The following is a 21529-nucleotide window of genomic DNA, read 5'->3' on the forward strand; positions in this document are numbered from 1 at the left end:
TTCTATGGAAGTTGACTCTAATGAAATGTTTTGCTTCACCAGCATGTATCATGTCATATACTTAAAATTATGACCAAGATCAAAGTTCTAGCCCTAGTGGTTTGTGAGTAATTGCATGACAGATGGACACAACCCTTACCATTTTATAAATATAGATTCTTTAATTGCTTGAATTGTCTTTTTAGCCAGAGAGCTTCTCTTGAAGGGTGTTTTGTGCAGTTTGACCATTTAAAGTTTCTTTTTTTAACTTTAAACGTCAGTCCCACATTTTAGGCCTTTGCAGGTCAAAGCCTACCTGTGATGTTTGGGGTCAGGCTACCTGCGGTGACGCCTGCCTGTCTCCAAGTAGGCGAGTAAAAATCATGGCCTGGTTCTTTTTAAAAGTCTTTTATCCTTTCTGTTATATTTACAATGCCAATTCACAACAGTCAGCCCTGTTCTTAGATTTTCTAGTTTATCAACAAAGTAAATTAAAATCAAAATTATGGACTTTTGCTTTGTCTATATTGTCTGATTACTGGATTAAAGATTGGTTTTAGCTTTGGGTTGCTTTATTTTTGCCTTGTTCTCCTTTTGATTATCTAAATAGCTTCTTCACACCTAAAGATTTTTCGTTCACCTTTCTCAAGCCAGGAGTTTTCAGTTACGCTCTTACTTTAAAAGGCATTTTGTGTAGTTGGAGTATTTAAATATAATTTGAACTTTTGATAGGCCAACCTAAAATTTGGGCTTCAGGGAGCCTTAAAACCTGCCTTTGGAGTTTGGAGTAAGAGTGCCTGGGGTGAGGCCGTTTCTTTGCATTCAGATTTAGTCCTGGTGTGGCTAGTGGTATTTGGAGGCCTATTAATGCCTTTTTACATTTTGTGCTGAAGCTTCATAACACCAAGATGCTGTGTGGGAGTGGAATGTTTAGTTATAGTTAAGCCAATGTGTTCTAAACTAGACGCCGTATTGAAGTGGCCCATTCCGAAAACCAAGAGACAAGTCCAAGCCTTTCTCGATTTGGTCGGGTACTTCTACTGGTTTGTACCCAGGTTCTCCAACAGAGTGACACATTTGACAAATAATTGAACATGATACGAGGAAGGTGCCAGGAATAGTTTAGTGTAGTTTTGTCTTTTTTTTGAGAGGAAACCATGCCTTTTGGGAGAGAAAGGCTGTTTCAGGAAAAAGAAAAAGCTGTGCACAGTTAGTCTTGTTTTAAAATGACTGAATCTCATAATGTTGGTATTTTATTTGTTTGGAAATAAGTATAAGTTATTTCACAATGCGCATGTAATCTCAAGGCATGGATCAAATCTTGGCAGCTTTTGCGGCTTTAAAAATTGATATATTCAGTACAATTTCAGGCTTTTGTTTTTCAGTAGACGCCCTCCCACACTCCGGTCCCATAGAATATGCCTAACCTTACAACACAATTCCATGTGGCAAATATATATATGTCATGTTTGTGAGCAAATAATTTTAAACTGAAAATGACTGCATTTATCATTAATGCTTGATCCACTCAAGATTGTGCCTTCTACAGGATGGCTGTTAAAGGTTTTCTTCATGACTCTATTATTGCTTTGGCTAGTAGCTTGGATCATAAATCTCATTAAAAGATTTCTGATCTTGAATACTGACTCTTACACAAGATAGGCTTGTGCTCCACCCATCTGTGTGATGGGCCAAGCACATGCCATGCTTAGTTTAAGGTTCAGTGCAATATGGTGTTGCATATCCATTATATTACTTGCCCTTAAGCCCATCAGATGAGAATCTTTCACTACAGCTTCAGCCTGCTTTACTGTTACTGCTAACCTAGGCAAAGTTTTTTTTTTTTTTTAATTCAACACTAATCTATTCTCCATACTGATGTTAGCTCCTTTTACAAATATTTTCCTTTCTTTCCAGGAAATTATTTTCTTGCTTACTGAGCTCATGGAGCCTCTGGGCCCCTTGAGCTTTGGGAAATCTCCAGGTCCCAATGGTTTCCCTATGGATTCTTCTCAGCTTCTGACAATAATTCTCTGTCCTCTTATCCATATGCTTATTTCCACAGATTGTTCCTCACACCTTAACACCTTTTTTGATTTAACTTTCGTTAGGCCATTTCTCAAACAAGGAAAGGATTTTACATACTTCTCATGTTAACACCCATTATAACTGACATATTCTGATGTCAAGCTGCTGAAAAACATACTTTCCCATCAACTGCAGGTTGTGATGTCTACAATTGATTTATTCAGATTTAAACACATTTTAAGTCTCATCAGATTGCCGACAATGTATGCTGCTTTTTGCAAGTCCTATGCATTGTTTCTGTTTTTTCCCTCACTGCTACTAGAGAAGGCCTTTGGCAGAATGAATCTTTACTAATATGATTCAGACCCCTCTTCTATTCTTTTTACTAATATTAACTCCTTCCCCTCACTTTCCATGTTTTTCACTGAGTCAGACAGGGATGTCTCCTTTCTTCACTTCTCTTTATTCTCACTTTACAGCCTCTTACGGCATAATGAATTTGTTATTTGTGAAATGAAGACCTCAAAAAGCTTCCCTGTGTGCTGATGATATTCTGCTTTATCTTAGTAATGTCCCTGATATGAAGGATGGGGGTGGGTCCTGGGGGAGGGAGGTGTTGTTCCTTCTTTATATAAGTATATGGTTGAAATCATTCATCCAACTTTGACCTACTTCTTTTCTATTAATGAAAATTTGATCACAAAAAAGAAAATAAAAACGTACCAATAACTTTGTGTTTGATAAATTAGAGATTATAATGAATCTAAGAATATACAGTAAGCCCCAGAAAATTATATGACAAATCTAAAAAATGTAAAACATTTGTTTATTTTAGTGTTGGTATTTAGGTGCAACTGCCTTCTCCACCCCCAAAAATGTGTTCATCTGTTTTGCAGCTTGACCCAGTATCTGTCAGCAGGCAACAGCCGCTAAATAATGTAACATTTGCACAGATTGCTAATGGAATAATCCATAGAGTTATTCACATTTGGGGATGTTAGCTGTGTCTCTGTGTGTATAGCAAAGTAGTAAAGATAAAAAGGCCATGATTCATTTGCTCTTTATTTGGTAGGGGGCTGTTTAAATGAGCACAGGTGACCTTCTAAAGTAAAAACATTGATTGAATTCACTTTTCCAGAGAACAGAGGGTTTAGCTTAAATTATGCTTGTCTTTTATTTCACAAAAAGTTAAAAACGGCAACATATTACTACTTACTTCATAAGCTTATATTTACAATTTTTTTATGTTTTTTTTCTTCTAAAGTGGTTTAGTGGTATGAAATTAATTCTATATATAATAAGAATATCTAAGAATATAAAGTGGTTAGCAAAGTTCCTTCAATTTTGGTTTTTGTTTAAGTTCAATTTTTTGTACAGATTAGTGTTAAATTTTTACCTGTATATCTGACCAACATGGAACCGGTCACCTTCATCAGTAAGTATTTCAAGTCACAGTGACCAGCACAATTTCTCACAATTAGTTCTGTGTAAAATTCACATGAATTTTGGATAATGATCTTTTTCTTTTTTTTTTTAAGTTTCAATAAATCTGTTCATTCTATTAACACTAGAATCCCTGAAGCCTATGAAAGAATTTGTAATCCCGGGCCATCTTAAATTCCTTTGCACCTCTCCATCAGTGTCTTTTGTTTTGTAAATGTGTCGATCAGCACAAGCAGCAAGTAGCCTGCTAGCCCCCTGCTGCAGCTCAACTCGGACAAAAAGTTCTCTCACCTCAAATCTGTTTGTCTGGGTGTGAGGTGCCTGGAGTTGTATAAGGTAAGTAATATACAATGGAACCTCGGTATACGTCCTTAATTCGTTCCAGACCCTTTGACTTATACCAAACAGGACGTATACCAAACAAATTTTTCCCATAAGAAATAATGGGAAAGTAATTAATCCGTTCCCATGAAAAAAAAAATCCTATTGCTATTGGCATATTATACATTGAAGGGTTGTATAAAATAATTTAAACACTGCTTAATACTAAAATACATAAATACAAAAGTAATTAGATGAAATAAATGAAAATTTTACCTTACTTTACTTTTTAATAACATCATTGTTTTTCACAATCGTAGATACCGTCGTTCTCGGCAAACGGTATGCAACAGCCATGTCCCGGATACGCATGCCACCTTCATACTTTTCAACAATCAATTCAAATTTACATGAAAAAAAACACAAAATCACGTTGTGACGATGCAGGTTTGCTGTATGCTCCCATCTGCTGCCGGGGAGCCCTTGAACCCTACACCGTCGGTAATGTGCCTCACTGCTAAACTCATCGGTAACAATGAAGCAAGGGGATGGTGAAAAAGTGCAAAGTGCTTTTATTAAAACAATTAACAAAACAAGATGCTCAAATTAAAGTGCAGTCTCCAAAGTTCCAATAAATAAACCATAAAATCAGAAGTGAAACGTGGAGGTTAAACACAATAGAAAAAAGTCTTCTTAAAAACAACAAAGTTAAAATAGAGCAGGAAGCATTCTTTAAAAAAAAAGCAAAACCCAAGAAGAAGCCCGGTGCCTTTTTACCTGGCAGCCCCTCTGCTTCCCAACAGGGGAGTCGCCCTACTTGCAGCTGACACTAACTCTGCCTACTTCAGCTACTTCGCTCGCTCTCTCTCTCTCACTCACTCAACCTCTCGTCCATTCTTTCCTTTTCCTCCCCTTCTAGCCGGCTCGCACTTCTGTTTATCAAGATAAGCAGCCCCAGGAACAATCATGAATGCGGACGGTCCCTCACAAGTGCACTTTGGTGAGAAACGCCCACATCGCTAATCGCCCTAACAACCTTCAGCCACATAACCACCACGCCCCCTTACCAAGTTGCGAGCACTGTGATTATTTTAAAGCTGGACTTTGACAGGAGCTGTGGACCTGCTATACCACACACATGAAAGTTCACAGAGAGTTATAGCGCGGGTTGTTCACTGAATGCTAGCAACTGGCGCACTAACGCTCGTGGGCAGTCGTGGCTTTGTCTCGAGAGAGGTAAACAAGGTTAGCACGCGAGTCGTATTCCAAACAAAGGTCGTATACCAAGCAAAATTTTTCATGTCCAAACAGGACGTATACCAAGTTGGACTTATTCCAAAGAAGACGTATACCGAGGTACAACTGTATTGTTATTTGTTACATGTGCATTTCATGTGTGTTCCGTGTCTACAACAATCTATCTAAATGTAATCTAAAACAGAAACATTGTAGTACTAACGACAAAATTTTGACATGAAGTGTATAAAGACTGAAGTCCAAATATCAAATAAATACTTTCACAAAAGGTACATGTATAACAAAACAAGTGTGCTGTTATTCAAGAATATAACCATAGAAAAAGAAATTGGGTTAGGGCACAATGCTGACACGACCGCTTGGGTGGTGCAGAGGTAAGAACTGCAGACTCATAATCAAGAAGTCCCAGATTCTGGGTGCTTTCCAGAATTACCGTTTTGAGCCAAGGAAACAAAACTATCAAGGTGGTTTTCTTATGTTCTGCTTGTGCCAAACTCTAGACCAGGTAAGATGGAGGAGAGTAGAGGTTTAATGTGTGATGGGTGGCTGGGTCCCATTCCCGACCAGGACTCCCCAGCTGCATATGTTCCTGGGGAGCAACCATGGACAGCTCAATACCTCCCCCAGGACGCTTGGTGGCAGCCTCCCCGGCCGACTATGATTCTCCAGCCTCCCGCTTGGTTCCATGGGAGATGGAGTCCTCCACATCCAGGTTAGGAGATGGGATGGCCGCTAGGGGGTGCTGCGTGGAATCAACAGCCTGGCTGGATGAATCTTCAGCCCCACCTGGAAGTGCAATTGGGACCAGGTGGTCAAGCACCTGGAATGGCTTCTGGTTGGGCTATAAAAGGGCCAGCCACCTCCACTCGAGTTGGGAGGAGGAGGACTAAGCTTGAGGAGGAGTGGTGGTAAAGGACAATAAGTGTTTTGGTGGTGTTACTTGTGTTTTGGGGCTGTGTGACACTGGGAAGACGTGTCCCACGGCTGAAGAGAAAATAAAAGCCTGTGCCGGGTTAGGCGCTATACGGCGTCCATATTACAAATGCTTGATTCAAACCTTGGTGTAGGCCAGAAGGGCACAGTGGATCTCTTTCTGAAACAGATGGTATCTATAATTCCATGACAAGCTATATTTGAAACTGAAGGGAGCCAATGCATTGGGGAGGTGTATGAGTAGGTTACTAGTGGATTGTTTTAAATGTGGGGATGGGAGTTCAGAACAACTTCACATGAAGGAAAGGACAATATTAATATTACAAATATAAAGTATATCATTGACATTACTAGCCTACAGTCAGTATAGCCAAAATAAAGAGACTAATACATTCTTTAATTGTTAAAGTATCAAGAATTAAACAATTAAGTTTGGAGTTATATGTAGTTGTAATTAATTATAACATTAAAGCAGTAACAGAAACTTGTCACATTTTTTAATAAGGATAGGCAAAATTGAAAAGAAGGAGAAATATTTATGTAAAGGAAAAATTGAATAATGAACTACACCCTAGTGATGATTTTTGGATTTGATTGGAAAGCTTCACAGATAGCAGCTTGATATTTGGGAGTATTTTAAAGAGCCCCCAATACAAAGCAAAGTTTCATTGTACACCTTTTAATACTAAAATAAGTTTAGAGGGGATATTAAAGTAATAGGTGACTCTATCTAAATATTAACTGGGGAAGATATAAGAGGATGTCTTGATTTATTATTCTGTAATAATAAAGATTCAGAAAGTAGAGGTGGTTGAATTGTTAATGTCCAATAATCATATTAAGCATATTTCACAGTTCTGTTGTTTTTTTTTTTTTTTTTGCAGACAGTTGCAAGTTAATTTTGGTTGGACAAATGTTGACCAAATATTGGAAACCCTAAAAAAGTAAACCTTTTTAAGTGTGATGTTTGTGGAGTACCAGGGAATCAGGTTTCTAAGAGTTTTACATGCAATGTCAGACAAGTTCATCCAAAAATTTAAAAGCAGTAGGAAGTTTAAGAGAACTCCACAGTGAATAAATAAAGAGCTAAAGAACAAGTTGCAAAGGGGATAGCATGTTCTATAAGGCCTACAAGGCAAATAACTCCATCACTAACCTCAAGGAAAGCGAGAAAATGGGAGTAATGGTTAAAAAGAATGTTAGGAAAAGTAAAAGACAAATGAGGAGAAATAGTGGCAAAAATGCAAACGTTGACCCAAAAAAGATGCTTTTAGTATTTTACTAGTAAAACAGTGGTGTTATGATAGAGCAGATTAAGACTGATCTTCCCAGTTGCGGCCCAGGTTTTCTGACAAAGCATTCATGTCCCAATCTCTGACCCTCTTACAAATCTTTACTGTTGCCTTGATCATACCGTTCAAACGGTCAAGAAGGCAGTGAAGTGATTTTGGAACTGAAAAGGCAAGCTAACATATAAATACAGATGCTCTAGATTCCCATTCTCCTAAAGTTTTCATACACAAAAGCTACAGGAACTACTAGAAATTTTAGTGGAACTATTCCAGTTACTGGAACTATTAAGAAAAAAGATAGAAATGTTGCTTCAATTAAAAAAGGCAGAAATCAAACAGTTTGCTGGGACCAGATCAGCTTTATCACTGAGTGGTTAAGGGGTTAGGCCGGGTTTATACTTTACGCGACATGATGTATGCTGCAGTGGACGCTCCTGCTACGCAAGCGTTGTACTGTTTATACTTGCGCGTGTACTTTATGTAAATCTGGAGGAATCCACCAGGTGGCAGTGCGAGAGATTATCACGGCGAGAACAGGTTTGGCTTTGTTGTGTTGTGAATTGCCTGGAACACCCATTAAATTCCAATGACACCTTACTGCAATATCTCTGAAAAGGATGTTTCATGATTAAATCCATCAGTCCAGGGATTTGTCCATTTCAGCTAGTATTGGGCACGAGGCAGATACAATCCCTGGACGAGGCATCAGCTCATCGCAAGGTGAATACAAGCACTCACATACACTGGCGTCATTTTAGTGTAACCAAATCTGCATATCTTTGGAAGGACACCAGAGTACACTGTGGAAACCCAGCAGGAAAACAAGTAAACTCCAGGCAGAGAAAATCAGCGATGTAACTCCCTGCAAGACAGCAGCGCTAACGCTCCGCCACTGTGTCACCCTCATGTGTGTATTTATTAACAGTATTCATTATTTAAATGAAATTATCGATTTATCTGTAAAATGCAACATACATACTTAATGCATTTTATCATGACAGTGATATCAAGTATAAATCTTAGGATCCTAAATGTGCATAGAGTTTTAATATCATACATTTAATCTGCTCAGTGTGGCGATCTATTGCTGTCAGGACCGGAGGAAGCCTAGAAAAAAAGGCGGCACAGAAGACGGTATGTGAAACTTTTAAAATGTATCGTGTCCTTACGATCTGGAATATGCGACGCTTGAATATAAAAGCACCACGAATGCATTTATATGTTGGCATTTTGCTTCACCACATCGAATCATTCATCAAACATTGAAGCGCACACACCGATCTCGTAGGATCTGCAAAGTGGCTTTCTGTCACATGTAGATAGTATACAGAGACTCTGACATCACATTTCAACTTTTAGCACACCGCGGCCCCATCCCCACCCCGACATTTTGCTGGTACTGCAACTCGCGCACGTGTTGCGTTAATTTCTGATGACCTGCTCAGAGGATGCATCAATTGAAAGCTGGGAACACGTTGCAGCAATCACGTGGGCGCGTACGCATTCTGAGCGTGAAGTATAAACGAGCCCCTAGTGAGCACATAAAAAATATAAAACAATGATGTATATATTTAAAAAATTACTTCACATGGCGAAGGCTAGAAAAATTTTGTCCTGTTATATACAAAGTGTATTTAGGCATATTCAAGTAATAATTTGCCTGTAACATTAACATGGATTATGAGTAAAATAATGGAAGCAATTATTAAGGAAAATATCAAGCATCACATGCCAATCACATCTGTATTGCTAAACAGACAGCATAAGTTTACATAGAAATTGTGTTTTACTAATATGCAGAATTTCTTTAAGGCTTCAACAAAAGCATACAATCAGATACTTTTGCTCGGGTCCCACATGAAAGGCTGGTGATCTATCTGAAAGTAGTGGGAGCTTGAGGTACTGTGATGGTCAAAGTTGCCTTAAACACAGGAAGCATATAATTTATACTGTGAAAAGCTTTTCAGAATTAGATGACACTGAATATGGTGTTCCTCAAGGTTTAGTAGTGTGGTTGCTGCAATTTGTAATATGTATAAATGTTCTGAACAAGAAAATGGTCAAATTTGTAGATAATACCAAACTACGTGGAAGACCAGATAATTGAGAATCAGATAAATTGTTATAGATGGTCCTGGACAGTATACAGGACGTATAACAGAAGTAAATATAAAGTAGTACAAATATGAAGTAAAATTAAATAAAATGTTACATTTTAATGCATAAGGGGTAAAAGAGGAGAAGGACTTGGAGGTCATATAGGACTATAGTCACTATCTACATAAAGATAGATTACAGAAGCAAGCAAGAAGACAAATAGAATGTTAGGTTACATAGCACCCACAATATGTAGAGTACAAGTAAAAGAAGGTTATGCTTAAGTTTATAACACATTAATTACGCCTCACTTGGAATACTTTGTTCGATTTTGGTCTACATATTACAAAAAAGCATAGCAGCACTAGAGAAAGTCCAAAGAGGAGCAACTAGACTGATTCCAGGACTGCAGAATTTAAGGTGAAGGAGAGATTGAAGGGGTTGAACCTTTTCCGTTTAAGCAAACAGAGATTCAGAGCTGACATGACATGTTTATAGGTATGAAAGTGTATTATATTGATATTTACAGTGGATACAAGCTGTTACTTTAAAATTATCCATCCATCCATTATCCAACCTGCTATATCCTAACTACAGGGTCATGGCAGTCTGCTGGAGCCAATCCCAGCCAACACAGGGTGCAAAGCAGGAAACAAACCCCAGGCAGGGCACCAGCCCACCGCAGTACTTTAAAATTAGTGCTTGAAAATAAATATGGGGACACAGACAGACACTTTTTAAAGGTAAATATCACACAAATGTTAGGAATGTTTATTCACAATAACAACCATAGACACAATATGTGGAGTAAATTACTGAGTAGTGTGGTTAAGAATAGGATTTCAGAGACCTTCAAAACTTGACGTAACGTTAACTCTTTGAGGGCAGAAAATGTTTTCCATAAAAAACTCAGTTTTCTGAAAAGCACACAGAGCAATGGTGTCACACATACAGTATATCAACATAAACCGTCTGTTGTTATGTGCTGTGGCTGCTGTTGACGCATGTTCAACAACCCTGGCAGCAGTGTCTGCATGGGGGCGTCTCGATAGTCTAGCACGAATGCACTGTGAGCCAGCTGCCTGCCTGTCTTTGCACAGCAGGAGGGTGGCAGTGGTGGTCTCAGTGTGACGCAATATGCTTTGTACCTCTTGTCATCATAAGTGGTGGTCCTCCCAGGTGAACGCTGCTGTGGGCGCATCAGCTACATGAAAGTGTTCAGCACCACGATCAGCTGGCGACCAATCAGATGATGCCGGTACCTCACTTTCGTTTTCAATATCCATTTCCAGATCACTTGCATCAAACTCAGAGTCTGACAAGTAAGAGTCCAATTCAACGAAATTACGTAAAACGTCCATGGAGTATTTTGCTTTGTACATTCACTTTGGTCTCTCCCCAGATGTTAATGCCATTTTAGAGGTTGTTTCCTCTTTGACTACTCATGCACACGTAGGGAATCGAGGTTAAATTATCAAAGCTATGTAACTTTCCTTCTAGCAAAGAGAGTCAAACTAAAATGTAAGGGCGAGTTTTGTCGCAGTTTACAGCTGATTACCGTCCTCAACCTTGAATTTTGACAAAAGTTGACATCAGCCCTAAAAGAGTTAATAGGGCAAAATAAGTTGGACGGGATTGGTGAACTTTGTTGGGCTGACGTACCTTTTCTTGTCAAAAATTATTTTTAATGTGTGTAATTTACACCATATGAATTTTCACCAGTATCAATGCCAACTTATATAGTATTTACATCTTCTGCATGTAAACTATTGACCTCACCATTTCCTTCAAGCCTCACATCACTCATTCCCCGTAACTTTCTAAGAAATTCCAAAATGTATCAATTCAGTTCTTTTCCTGTTCTAAGATATTTGAATTAAAAGATAAGCAATCAAATTTAAATGAGGCAAGAAATGTTACAGGAAAATAAAATCCTCACAAATGTATAGAGAGGCCATAACCTTACCATGTTCCAGTTGGGGAAGAGAAAATCTGTGCCCACAAATTCAAAGAAATGAGCGAATCCTTCTTTTAACCAGACATCTTCCCACCACACTGGGGTCACAAGGTCACCAAACCACTGCAAAAACAAAAACAAGTAACACATTTAGTTCATGTGAACAGCAATGAAAATCACTTTCTTGATATTCTTGTATTTGATTTCTGGAGCTTTTAACAACTGATTAGTATACTTTTGACACAATGCTTGTGAATGGTGTAATTCAGTTCTGGATTTAATCAGGAATGCAATCCATTTATACTTAAATTTTCTTGATATATTTATTCAACTCAAGGAAAAGTAAAGGAAGAGTCTATCCCAGCAACAAATGGGTAAAGAGAGAAGATCACCCCTGGGCGGCATTTAGTATTTCACTGAACATACATAAAACACAATCACATATATAACAGGATCCTCATTAGCCACAATGCAAGTTGTTGGGTTACTATACTCAAATGGATCAGTTGTATTCAATTTTGAATAAAAAGATGAAAAAACCTGTTAAAAAATGAAATGCATGTCTGACTGGTCGTCATTTTTACAAGACTTGAATGTAAAGAGACAAGCAACACTCCTTATAGACTCAGTTGCCAATACAGTGTTGTAATTTGAATGAATTTTAAAATAACTTTTAATGCCTTTTTAATAATCTAGTTGTAATATTTAAAGAGGTACCTGACAAAGTTGCCCACTCACATTTTTTAACTTTGTTGGCAATCTTTAGCTTAATATAGCACATCTCTTCAGATTCATAAACAAATTAATGAATAAATAAATGTTATGTGATCAAACAGCATCAAACATGCCAATTTACAGATCACACTTAACAAAATATTTTTTTTAACATGGAAAAGTTTTTACAATTGAATACAGAATTATTGCAGTAAGTAGTGTTTACACGGTAACGTAATTGAAAACGTTTTGCTCATGCCAACATGGTACTTAAAGGGAACAACGGTAATACCGGTGCAAAATTCACAATATCACACTTTTCATCCATGGGAAATAAGAATATTCTATAGCTACTCATACGAACAACTGCTTGATCATATCTAGTGTGTGTTCTTGATTAGCCCACAACAAATGAATGCAGCATCAGCCACAAGAACGACTATGACTGTGATTGTTTGTCACCTACATGGACCTCAGCCTCAAACATTCAGTAGCACCCCAGACATCCAGCCCTGCCCTGCTCTATAATAATGGAATGTTTGTAAAAGTACAGTGGTGTGAAAAACTATTTGCCCCCTTGCCCACCGCCTGATTTCTTATTCTTTTGCATGTTTGTCACACAAAATGTTTCTGATCATCAAACACATTTAACCATTAGTCAAATATAACACAAGTAAACACAAAATGCAGTTTTTAAATGATGGTTTTTATTATTTAGGGAGGAAAAAAAAATCCAAACCTACATGGCCCTGTGTGAAAAAGTAATGCCCCCCTGAACCTAATAACTGGTTGGGCCATCATTAGCAGCAATAACTGTAATCAAGCGTTTGCGATAACTTGCAATGAGTCTTTTACAGCGCTCTGGAGGAATTTTGGCTCACTCATCTTTGCAGAATTGTTGTAATTCAGCTTTATTTGATTGTTTTCTAGCATGAACCGCCTTTTTAAGGTCATGCCATAGCATCTCAATTGGATTCAGGTCAGGACTTTGACTAGGCCACTCCAAAGTCTTCATTTTGTTTTTCTTCAGCCATTCAGAGGTGGATTTGCTGGTGTGTTTTGGGTCATTGTCCTGTTGCAGCACCCAAGATCGCTTCAGCTTGAGTTGACGAACAGATGGCCGGACATTCTCCTTCAGGATTTTTGGTAGACAGTAGAATTCATGGTTCCATCTATCACAGCAAGCCTTCCAGGTCCTGAAGCAGCAAAACAACCCCAGACCATCACACTACCTCCACCATATTTTACTGTTGGTATGATGTTCTTTTTCTGAAATGCTGTGTTCCTTTTACGCCAGATGTAATGGGACATTTTCCTTCCAAAAAGTTCAACTTTTGTCTCATCAGTCCACAAGGTATTTTCCCAAAAGTCTTGGCAATCATTGAGATGTTTCTTAGCAAAATTGAGACGAGCCCTATTGTTCTTTTTGCTTAACAGTGGTTTGCGTCTTGGAAATCTGCCATGCAGGCCATTTTTGCCCAGTCTCTTTCTTATGGTGGAGTCGTGAACACTGACCTTAATTGAGGCAAGTGAGGCCTGCAGTTCTTTAGACCTTGTCCTGGGGTCTTTTGTGATCTCTCGGATGACTCATCTCTGCGCTCTTGGGGTAATTTTGGTCGGCTGGCCACTCCTGGGAAGGTTCATCACTGTTCCATGTTTTTGCCATTTGTGGATAATGGCTCTCACTGTGGTTCGCTGGAGTCCCAAAGCTTTAGAAATGGCTTTATAACCTTTACCAGTCTGATAGATCTCAATTACTTCTGTTCTCATTTGTTCCTGAATTTCTTTGGATCTTGGCATGATGTCTAGCTTTTGAGGTGCTTTTGGTTTACTTCTCTGTGTCAGGCAGCTCCTATTTAAGTGATTTCTTGATTGAAACAGGTGTGGCAGTAATCAGGCCTGGGGGTGGCTACGGAAATTGAACTCAGGTGTGATACACCACAGTTAGGTTATTTTTAACAAGGGGGCAATTACTTTTTCACACAGGGCCATGTAGGTTTGGATTTTTTTTTCTCCCTAAATAATAAAAACCATCATTTAAAAACTGCATTTTGTGTTTACTTGTGTTATATTTGACTAATGGTTAAATGTGTTTGATGATCAGAAACATTTTGTGAGACAAACATGCAAAAGAATAAGAAATCAGGAAGGGGGCAAATAGTTTTTCACACCACTGTAGTTATGCATAATTTGCCAGTGTACCATGTTGTTTCTTTTATAACATACATGTACATACCAATATTTGAACTTCATGTACACATTATAAATAGGTAAAGGTGATACAATATAAGAAACACCATGCCCCATTTATATTGTGTAGTCCATGGTATAATGTAAATTAATATAAAGGAAAATTTCACATTAGGAAAATGTAAGTCTATTTCACCACATTTATCACTAACTCAGATACCTCAAATTAGAAACAGATGCAAATGATTAGAACATCATTAGAGGAGATCTTGTCTAAACCTGTCTTATTTAAACTCAGACATTTAGATTGTTTTGCTGTTTGCTGTCAAAGTGTGTGTTATCACGATGCCTAAGACTAAAAGAGAGGTCTTCAGAAATAAGGTTATAGATACTTGGGCGTCGAGAAAAGGATGTAAAAGGATCTTCAAACAATTGGAAATTAACTATTCCACTGTTCAGAAGTTCATCTACAAGTGGAGGAGATTTCAAACAACTGCTACCATGTCCAGGCCAGGCTTCGCTAGCAAGTTTAGCCCAAGAGCAGAACAAAAGATACTGAAAGAAGTTTCCAAGAACCCTAAAATTTCATCACAAGACCTACAGGTAGTTCCTTGCCACTCTTGACATCTAGGCGTATGATTCTACCAATAGAAAGAGGCAGCACAAATTAGATCTACATGGGAGGTGTGCGAGGAGGAAGCATTTTCTGTGTAGAGCAGACACCAAGAAGACTAAAATGTGTCCATAAGCTTTGCCCAGGAAAACACCTTGAACAACATGCTTAGGACAGATATGGCAAACATAGAGTTAATTGGCCAAGGTACACCAAAGATACCATTTAACCAAAAGAACCAACTGTAAAGCTTAGTGGTATAAATGTTATGGTTAGGGGACTGTCCTACTGCATCAGAGTCTGAGCAGCTTACAATCTTAGAATCCACGATTGATTCTTCATTGTAGCAGAGGGTGCTTGAGGATAACGTAAGAAAATCTGTCATAACATCGATAAATGTTATGGTTTGGGGCTGCATTGCTGCATCATAATCTAAGTAGTTTACCATCATAGAATCCACTAGGGATTCTTCATTGTACCAGAGGAGGCTTGAGGTTAATGTAAGAACATATGTCAGAAAATTGAAGTTCAAATAAAAGTGAACCAGACAAGTGACCCTAAACATACCAGTAAATGCACCAATAAATGGTTGAAAAGAAGGAAGTAAAAGGGTCTGCAATGGCCCAGTCAAAGCCCAGATATGAATCCCATTAAGCTGACGTTGGGGAATTTGAAATGGGATAAACATAGAAGACAACTCTCAAACATCGCACAGAGACTGCTAGACAGTATAGAAAACACCTGCTTGAGGGGTAATGCAGACCCAAGGGCAGACTTACTTTTTACACAGAAGTGTAGAAAACTTTTTTGTTGATTGTATCATGTTTGCCTAAAGATTCTGTTTAAATAAAGATCAAATCTTGAAATGTCCACACATGTTTACAAAAACAAAATCATGGGGCGTACATACTTTTTCACATCTACTCTCTATATAAAATCCTAAGCCTAAAAGTGCAACAATTTTATGTGACGCTTTTATGTCACTTTTTGTCACACTTTATATTGGGCTTATTTTAAAAAACTTACTTATATATGTTTAAATTATAAATTTAAATATCAAGAACTCACATCCGGCGAGACGAAACTTTGTTCCAACAGATTTAACCATGCCCGGGGCCAGAAATAAAAGACAGAGTAGATGACAAAGACATCTATCTATCTATCTATCTATCTATCTATCTATCTATCTATCTATCTATTGTCAGGGATGCCAGGGGCAACGACCAGGCCGGGACGCCGTGAGGGACCGGAAGAGGGTCAGAGCCCACCCTGGATCACGTGGGGGCCGCCTCCCTCGTTGCTCTGGGGGCCACGGGTACAGGGCATGGAAGCTCCACCCTGTAGGGGCCCGTGGTCACCGCCAGGAGGCGCCCCAATGCCTTGGGGACCTGTTACCCCAGTACTTCCGCCACACCAGGAAGTGCTGGGGGGAAGATTTAGGACGGCACCTGGAGAGCTGCCGGGAGGACAGCCGGCACTTCCACCACGCTGAGGCGTGGCCAGTGGAGGAATGCCGGGAACACCTGGTGCTCATCCGGGGACTGTTTAAAAGGGGCCGTCTCCATTCATTCAGCGCTGGAGTCGGGTGGAAGCATGACGAGGCAGAAGAGAGTTTTGGAGGCAGCCCGAAGAAAGGCATTTTGTGGCCAGGACTGTATGGATTGGGGTTTGTTGTGCACTTTATACTGAGTCTGAGTGACTTTAAATTGTAAATATTTGTAAATAAATACGTGTGGTGGTGATGAACAACATGTCCGCCTGTCTGTGTCCGGTTCGGCTCCACACTATCTATTTATCTATCTATTTATTTATAGTATCTACTGTATCTGTGTAACTGGCAATCATGAGACATACATTGATAGATTGATTAATAGAGAGGTTTAAAAAATACCTGTCAAAAGAACCCAATTATGGATCAGCATTACTCTTGGTCCTTGATAATTAAAACCTATTGTTAGAAATGCATAAGATTTTTGTTTACTCCTTGTGAGAAAGTAAAATGTATCTCAGAACAGCAACATTGTAAATTAAGCAAGTTTTAGGCTACCTCATCTGTCTGCATGACTTGAACTAAATTATAGACCGCTTCATTTTCCATAACATTTTCAACATGTCCATGGATAGGATCGCTTGATGTAAAATCAATGCAATGAAAGTTGTAGCTTTCACGGAAGAGTGATTCCTAGCTGGAGAAAAGCAAGATCATTTGCATATGAAAGCCTGGGGGATTCAATGCACCTAAGTCATAAACAGCAAGAACTGTCTGCTTTGTTATGACAATGCATAATAATGTAACAAAGCCTGAATGACATTTATCTTTTCCTTTGAGTGGCCTCATTCATAAAGAAAATGTGTGAGATTAGGTTTCGTATGTATTTCTATCAAGAAAACATATTCTGCTTGCACCACATCTGATCTTTAAGGCTCAAATACAATACTGGAAGATGGTGTTCTCTAATAAAAATGGACCTGAGGTGATGAGGGGCCATCAACCTGGAGGAATGGGCGAGACCATAAATATGCTATTCTGGATGAAAAAATTACAGTGGCGGTATAAGGACAGTTCTTTCCAAATTGCAAACCGTGTCCATACAAGAAGAATCCAAAAACTCTATGCTGAGGTGGGACAAGAACAAGCCATTCATCCCAGAATAGTTCATTAATGCTATCCACCTTGTTTTTCCAAAATTATATGGAGATAATGGCAACCAAAGTACTAATACTTATGTAGTACTTGATCATTTATTCCAGGTATCTACGTTTCTTCTGTAAAGAAAAGCTTTATATGCCACCACAACCTACCGCCATCTGTAATCTTAATTAACAAGAAAGTCAATCAACTTTTATCTTGTTGACAGAGGAAAGAATAATCTTATACCTCATTCTATGTTGTGCACAGTATTTGTTTGAATCAATTGGCTGAGAAGGCAATGCTTGTCAAATGATTGAATGGTGATTTTCTTATGATGCATGGTGTTTCTCCATAGAAAGCCAAAAAAGAATTTTAACTCCTGAAGCCATAACCTTTATCTGCCTTTTAAGCAGCTGAGTATATCCAAACCAATCCACCATTATGGACTTGCCAATACCACAGTGGTTAGCGTTTCTGCTTTGCAGTGTGTTTCTATGAATATCTTAGTTTGTGTACACATGCATTTAATAGCATTTGAATCTTCCACAATTTATTTAATTATATTTATTATTTGGTTTAGTTGCTGTAATGCCCTGTACTAGCAGTCCTTGATATATTCCCTCAACAGGGCACTTAGTAGTTCATGAAACGATGATTGATTTTTGGTTCCAAAAATTGCAAAGTCTTTATTAAAACCACAAAGAATTAAAGTATACACAGTGCACCAAGAAATAATATCCTTGGAATGAATAAATACACAAGCACACAGTTCGGCCCCTTCCCAGGAAGGACCATTGCCCCAGCCCCGGACATATCTACAGGTCCTCTCAGCTTCACAAACACTTCCACCTTGACCACTTTGTTCTGTACTGTTTCTTCTGCTTGCCAGCCTTATACTGATCTCACTGCTCCCTGAAATCACTGAGCAGATCTGATCCTCTTCTTCCCTGCTGGATCACACTACCTGTGTCTCTACTGCAGGAAACCATAAACAGGTCACCACTGCTCTGCTACCGTCTCTTCTGGCGTTGTGCTCACAGTTTCACTTATTTCAAAGTCCATGTCCTACTCAGCCTATCTTTTATATTGTACACTGACAACCCCAGCATGCACGTGCACTCACCACATCTCTAGATGGAAGTCAACTCATTAAGGAAAGCACACAGTACATGTATGCTGGCGCCAACGTATTTGTGACATAAGTAGAAATTCTATAGCCACGGTCACCAATGGAAAATTGTTTTAGTTGAGCATAATACATGTTCATACATTTTAGTTGTTCTAATGTTTTGGTTTGCCATAACTGCTTTTGAAAGTTCTGTCTTTTGAGCCCTTATCTTTGTAAGCGACTAGGATTTCTATCTCAAACTTAATCTTTATGGATAGATGTTTTTGGTGGCCACACGCTTCTGTCTACAGGGGGCTAGAATATTTATGCAGACAGTCTTTCATTACAAATCAGGAAATAGAAATAAGTATAAATCCTGTATTCTCAGATCTGGCTGCCGCAGGGCAAAGTAGCATGGTGCTTGATGGAATTTCAACTCCAGATATGATGTTGGGGTTGCATATAAAGGATTGTCCTCATGCAGATCTCATCAAGCTAAGTTTAAATGACATTAACTATGCAGCAGTAGTTGTGAAAAAGCAAATTAAAACTCCACTGGTAACAACTGAAAACAAATTCAAACAATCCTAACCCATCTTACTCTGTCTTACTACTTCCCGGTGCACCTGGCCTGATCAATGCAACAGCACATTATTTCATGTGTGTTATTTTACAGTTTTTTTCTTATTGTGGAAAAAATATTTTCAGGGTTTTCTGATGATTTTGATATATTTTGGAAAAAGTTGTTTTTTCTCTTCTCATTCTTTGTTTACATGAAAAGGCCGATGTGTCACATGACCACAAATCACTTCATCGGTGAGGTCACCAGAAATTTCCGTATAAATATAGTGCCAGTTCCATTAGATATTATCCATAGTCTGGGTAAACTAAAAACTCCTATTTTGTGCTCATGCTTTGTTTTCTTGATCTTTCATTTCTCTTTTGGTATTGACTCAGTTTTTTTAAAACTATTTTTCCTTGTCTAAAATTTTCATCTTCTGGTTTATTTTTTCTCATGATAATGCTTGGAGACATCTTATTTCACAACAGTCACTTTCTTTTGCCGTTTGCACATTCCTCTCATATTTGTGTAGGTTTTTCTCTCCCTGGAATGAGTGGAAGCAGGTGTCCTATACCACAGACTGTCATCAGATATAATTTTGGCTAATGTTGTTGGCATAACAATAACAATTTTTTCTTTTTGGTATAGCCCAAAATCACGTAAGGAATGCCTCAATAGGCTTTACGAGGCCCTGTTTCTTGACAGCTCCCTCCCAGCCTTGACTCTTTATAGTGACAAGAAAAAACTCCCAAAAAACCCTTGTAGGGGAAAAAACAGAAGAAATCTTCGGAATGGCAACTCAGAGAGAGACCCCTTTCCAGGTAGATTGGGTCTGCAGTGGGTGTCAAAAAATGAGGAACATACAACACAAAACCGAACACAAGTAATCATCTTCACGGAGCGAGATGGCCAATCTGTCATTGCCATCTCAGAAATACAATATACACTCACCTAAAGGATTATTAGGAACACCTGTTCAATTTCTCATTAATGCAATTATCTAATCAACCAATCACATGGCAGTTGCTTCAATGCATTTAGGGGTGTGGTCCTGGTCAAGACAATCTCCTGAACTCCAAACTGAATGTCAAAATGGGAAAGAAAGGTGATTTAAGCAATTTTGAGCGTGGCATGGTTGTTGGTGCCAGACGGGCCGGTCTGAGTATTTCACAATCTGCTCAGGTACTGGGATTTTCACGAACAACCATTTCTAGGGTTTACAAAGAATGGTGTGAAAAGAGAAAAAACATCCAGTATGCGGCAGTCCTGTGGGAAAAAAATGCCTTGTTGATGCTAGAGGTCAGAGGAGAATGGGCCGACTGATTCAAGCTGATAGAAGAGCAACTTTGACTGAAATAACCTACAACCGAGGTATGCAGCAAAGCATTTGTGAAGCCACAACACGCACAACCTTGAGGCGGATGGGCTACAACAGCAGAAGACCCCACCGGGTACCACTCATCTCCACTACAAATAGGAAAAAGAGGCTACAATTTGCACAAGCTCACCAAAATTGGACAGTTGAAGACTGGAAAAATGTTTCCTGGTCTGATGAGTCTCGATTTCTGTTGAGACATTCAAATGGTAGAGTCAGAATTTGACGTAAACAGAATGAGAACATGGATCCATCATGCCTTGTTACCACTGTGCAGGCTGGTGGTGGTGGTGTAATGGTGTCGGGGATGTTTTCTTGGCACACTTTAGGCCCCTTAGTGCCTATTGGGCATCGTTTAAATGCCACGGGCTACCTGGCAATTGTTTCTGACCATGTCCATCCCTTCATGACCACCATGTACCCATCCTCTGATGGCTACTTCCAGCAGGATAATGCACCATGTCACAAAGCTCGAATCATTTCAAATTGGTTTCTTGAACATGACAATGAGTTCACTGTACTAAAATGGTCCCCACAGTCACCAGATCTCAACCCAGTAGAGCATCTTTGGGATGTGGTGGAACGGGAGCTTCATGCCCTGGATGTGCATCCCACAAATCTCCATCAACTGCAAGATGCTATCCTATCAATATGGGCCAACATTTCTAAAGAATGCTTTCAGCACCTTGTTGAATCAATGCCACGTAGAAATAAGGCAGTTCTGAAGGCGAAAGGGGGTCAAACACCGTATTAGTATGGTGTTCCTAATAATCCTTTAGGTGAGTGTAATAGGACAAACTATAAGGCATAGCTTACACCACTCACTTAATACAGAACTATCACACATGAGGAAACAGTTTTGTTCAAATACATAAAAAAAAAGTTGAAACCAATAAACATAAATGGAAAACAACAATATCTGTCCATCTGCTAATTGTAGAACCACTGTACAAGCTGTAACTCTCCTTAATCCTGAATTTGTTTCAGTAGTTTTGAAAATGGACAACATGTTGCATAGGTCAGTTGCT

The 21529-nt window shown here is 38.9% G+C and overlaps 1 protein-coding gene across 1 annotated transcript in view; it reads right to left on the bottom strand.

The window, feature by feature from the left end:
* The window catches only part of LOC120534371 (thyrotropin-releasing hormone-degrading ectoenzyme-like), a 922228-nt gene that overhangs the window by 406926 nt on the left and 493773 nt on the right, over window positions 1-21529 (bottom strand). The window contains exon 5 of the mRNA XM_039761915.1: window positions 11317-11430. Coding sequence (XP_039617849.1) covers window positions 11317-11430 — 114 coding nt within the window. The remainder of the gene's footprint in view (window positions 1-11316; window positions 11431-21529) is intronic.

Source organism: Polypterus senegalus, chromosome 8 (assembly GCF_016835505.1).
Source record: "Polypterus senegalus isolate Bchr_013 chromosome 8, ASM1683550v1, whole genome shotgun sequence".
Taxonomy (NCBI): domain Eukaryota; kingdom Metazoa; phylum Chordata; class Cladistia; order Polypteriformes; family Polypteridae; genus Polypterus; species Polypterus senegalus.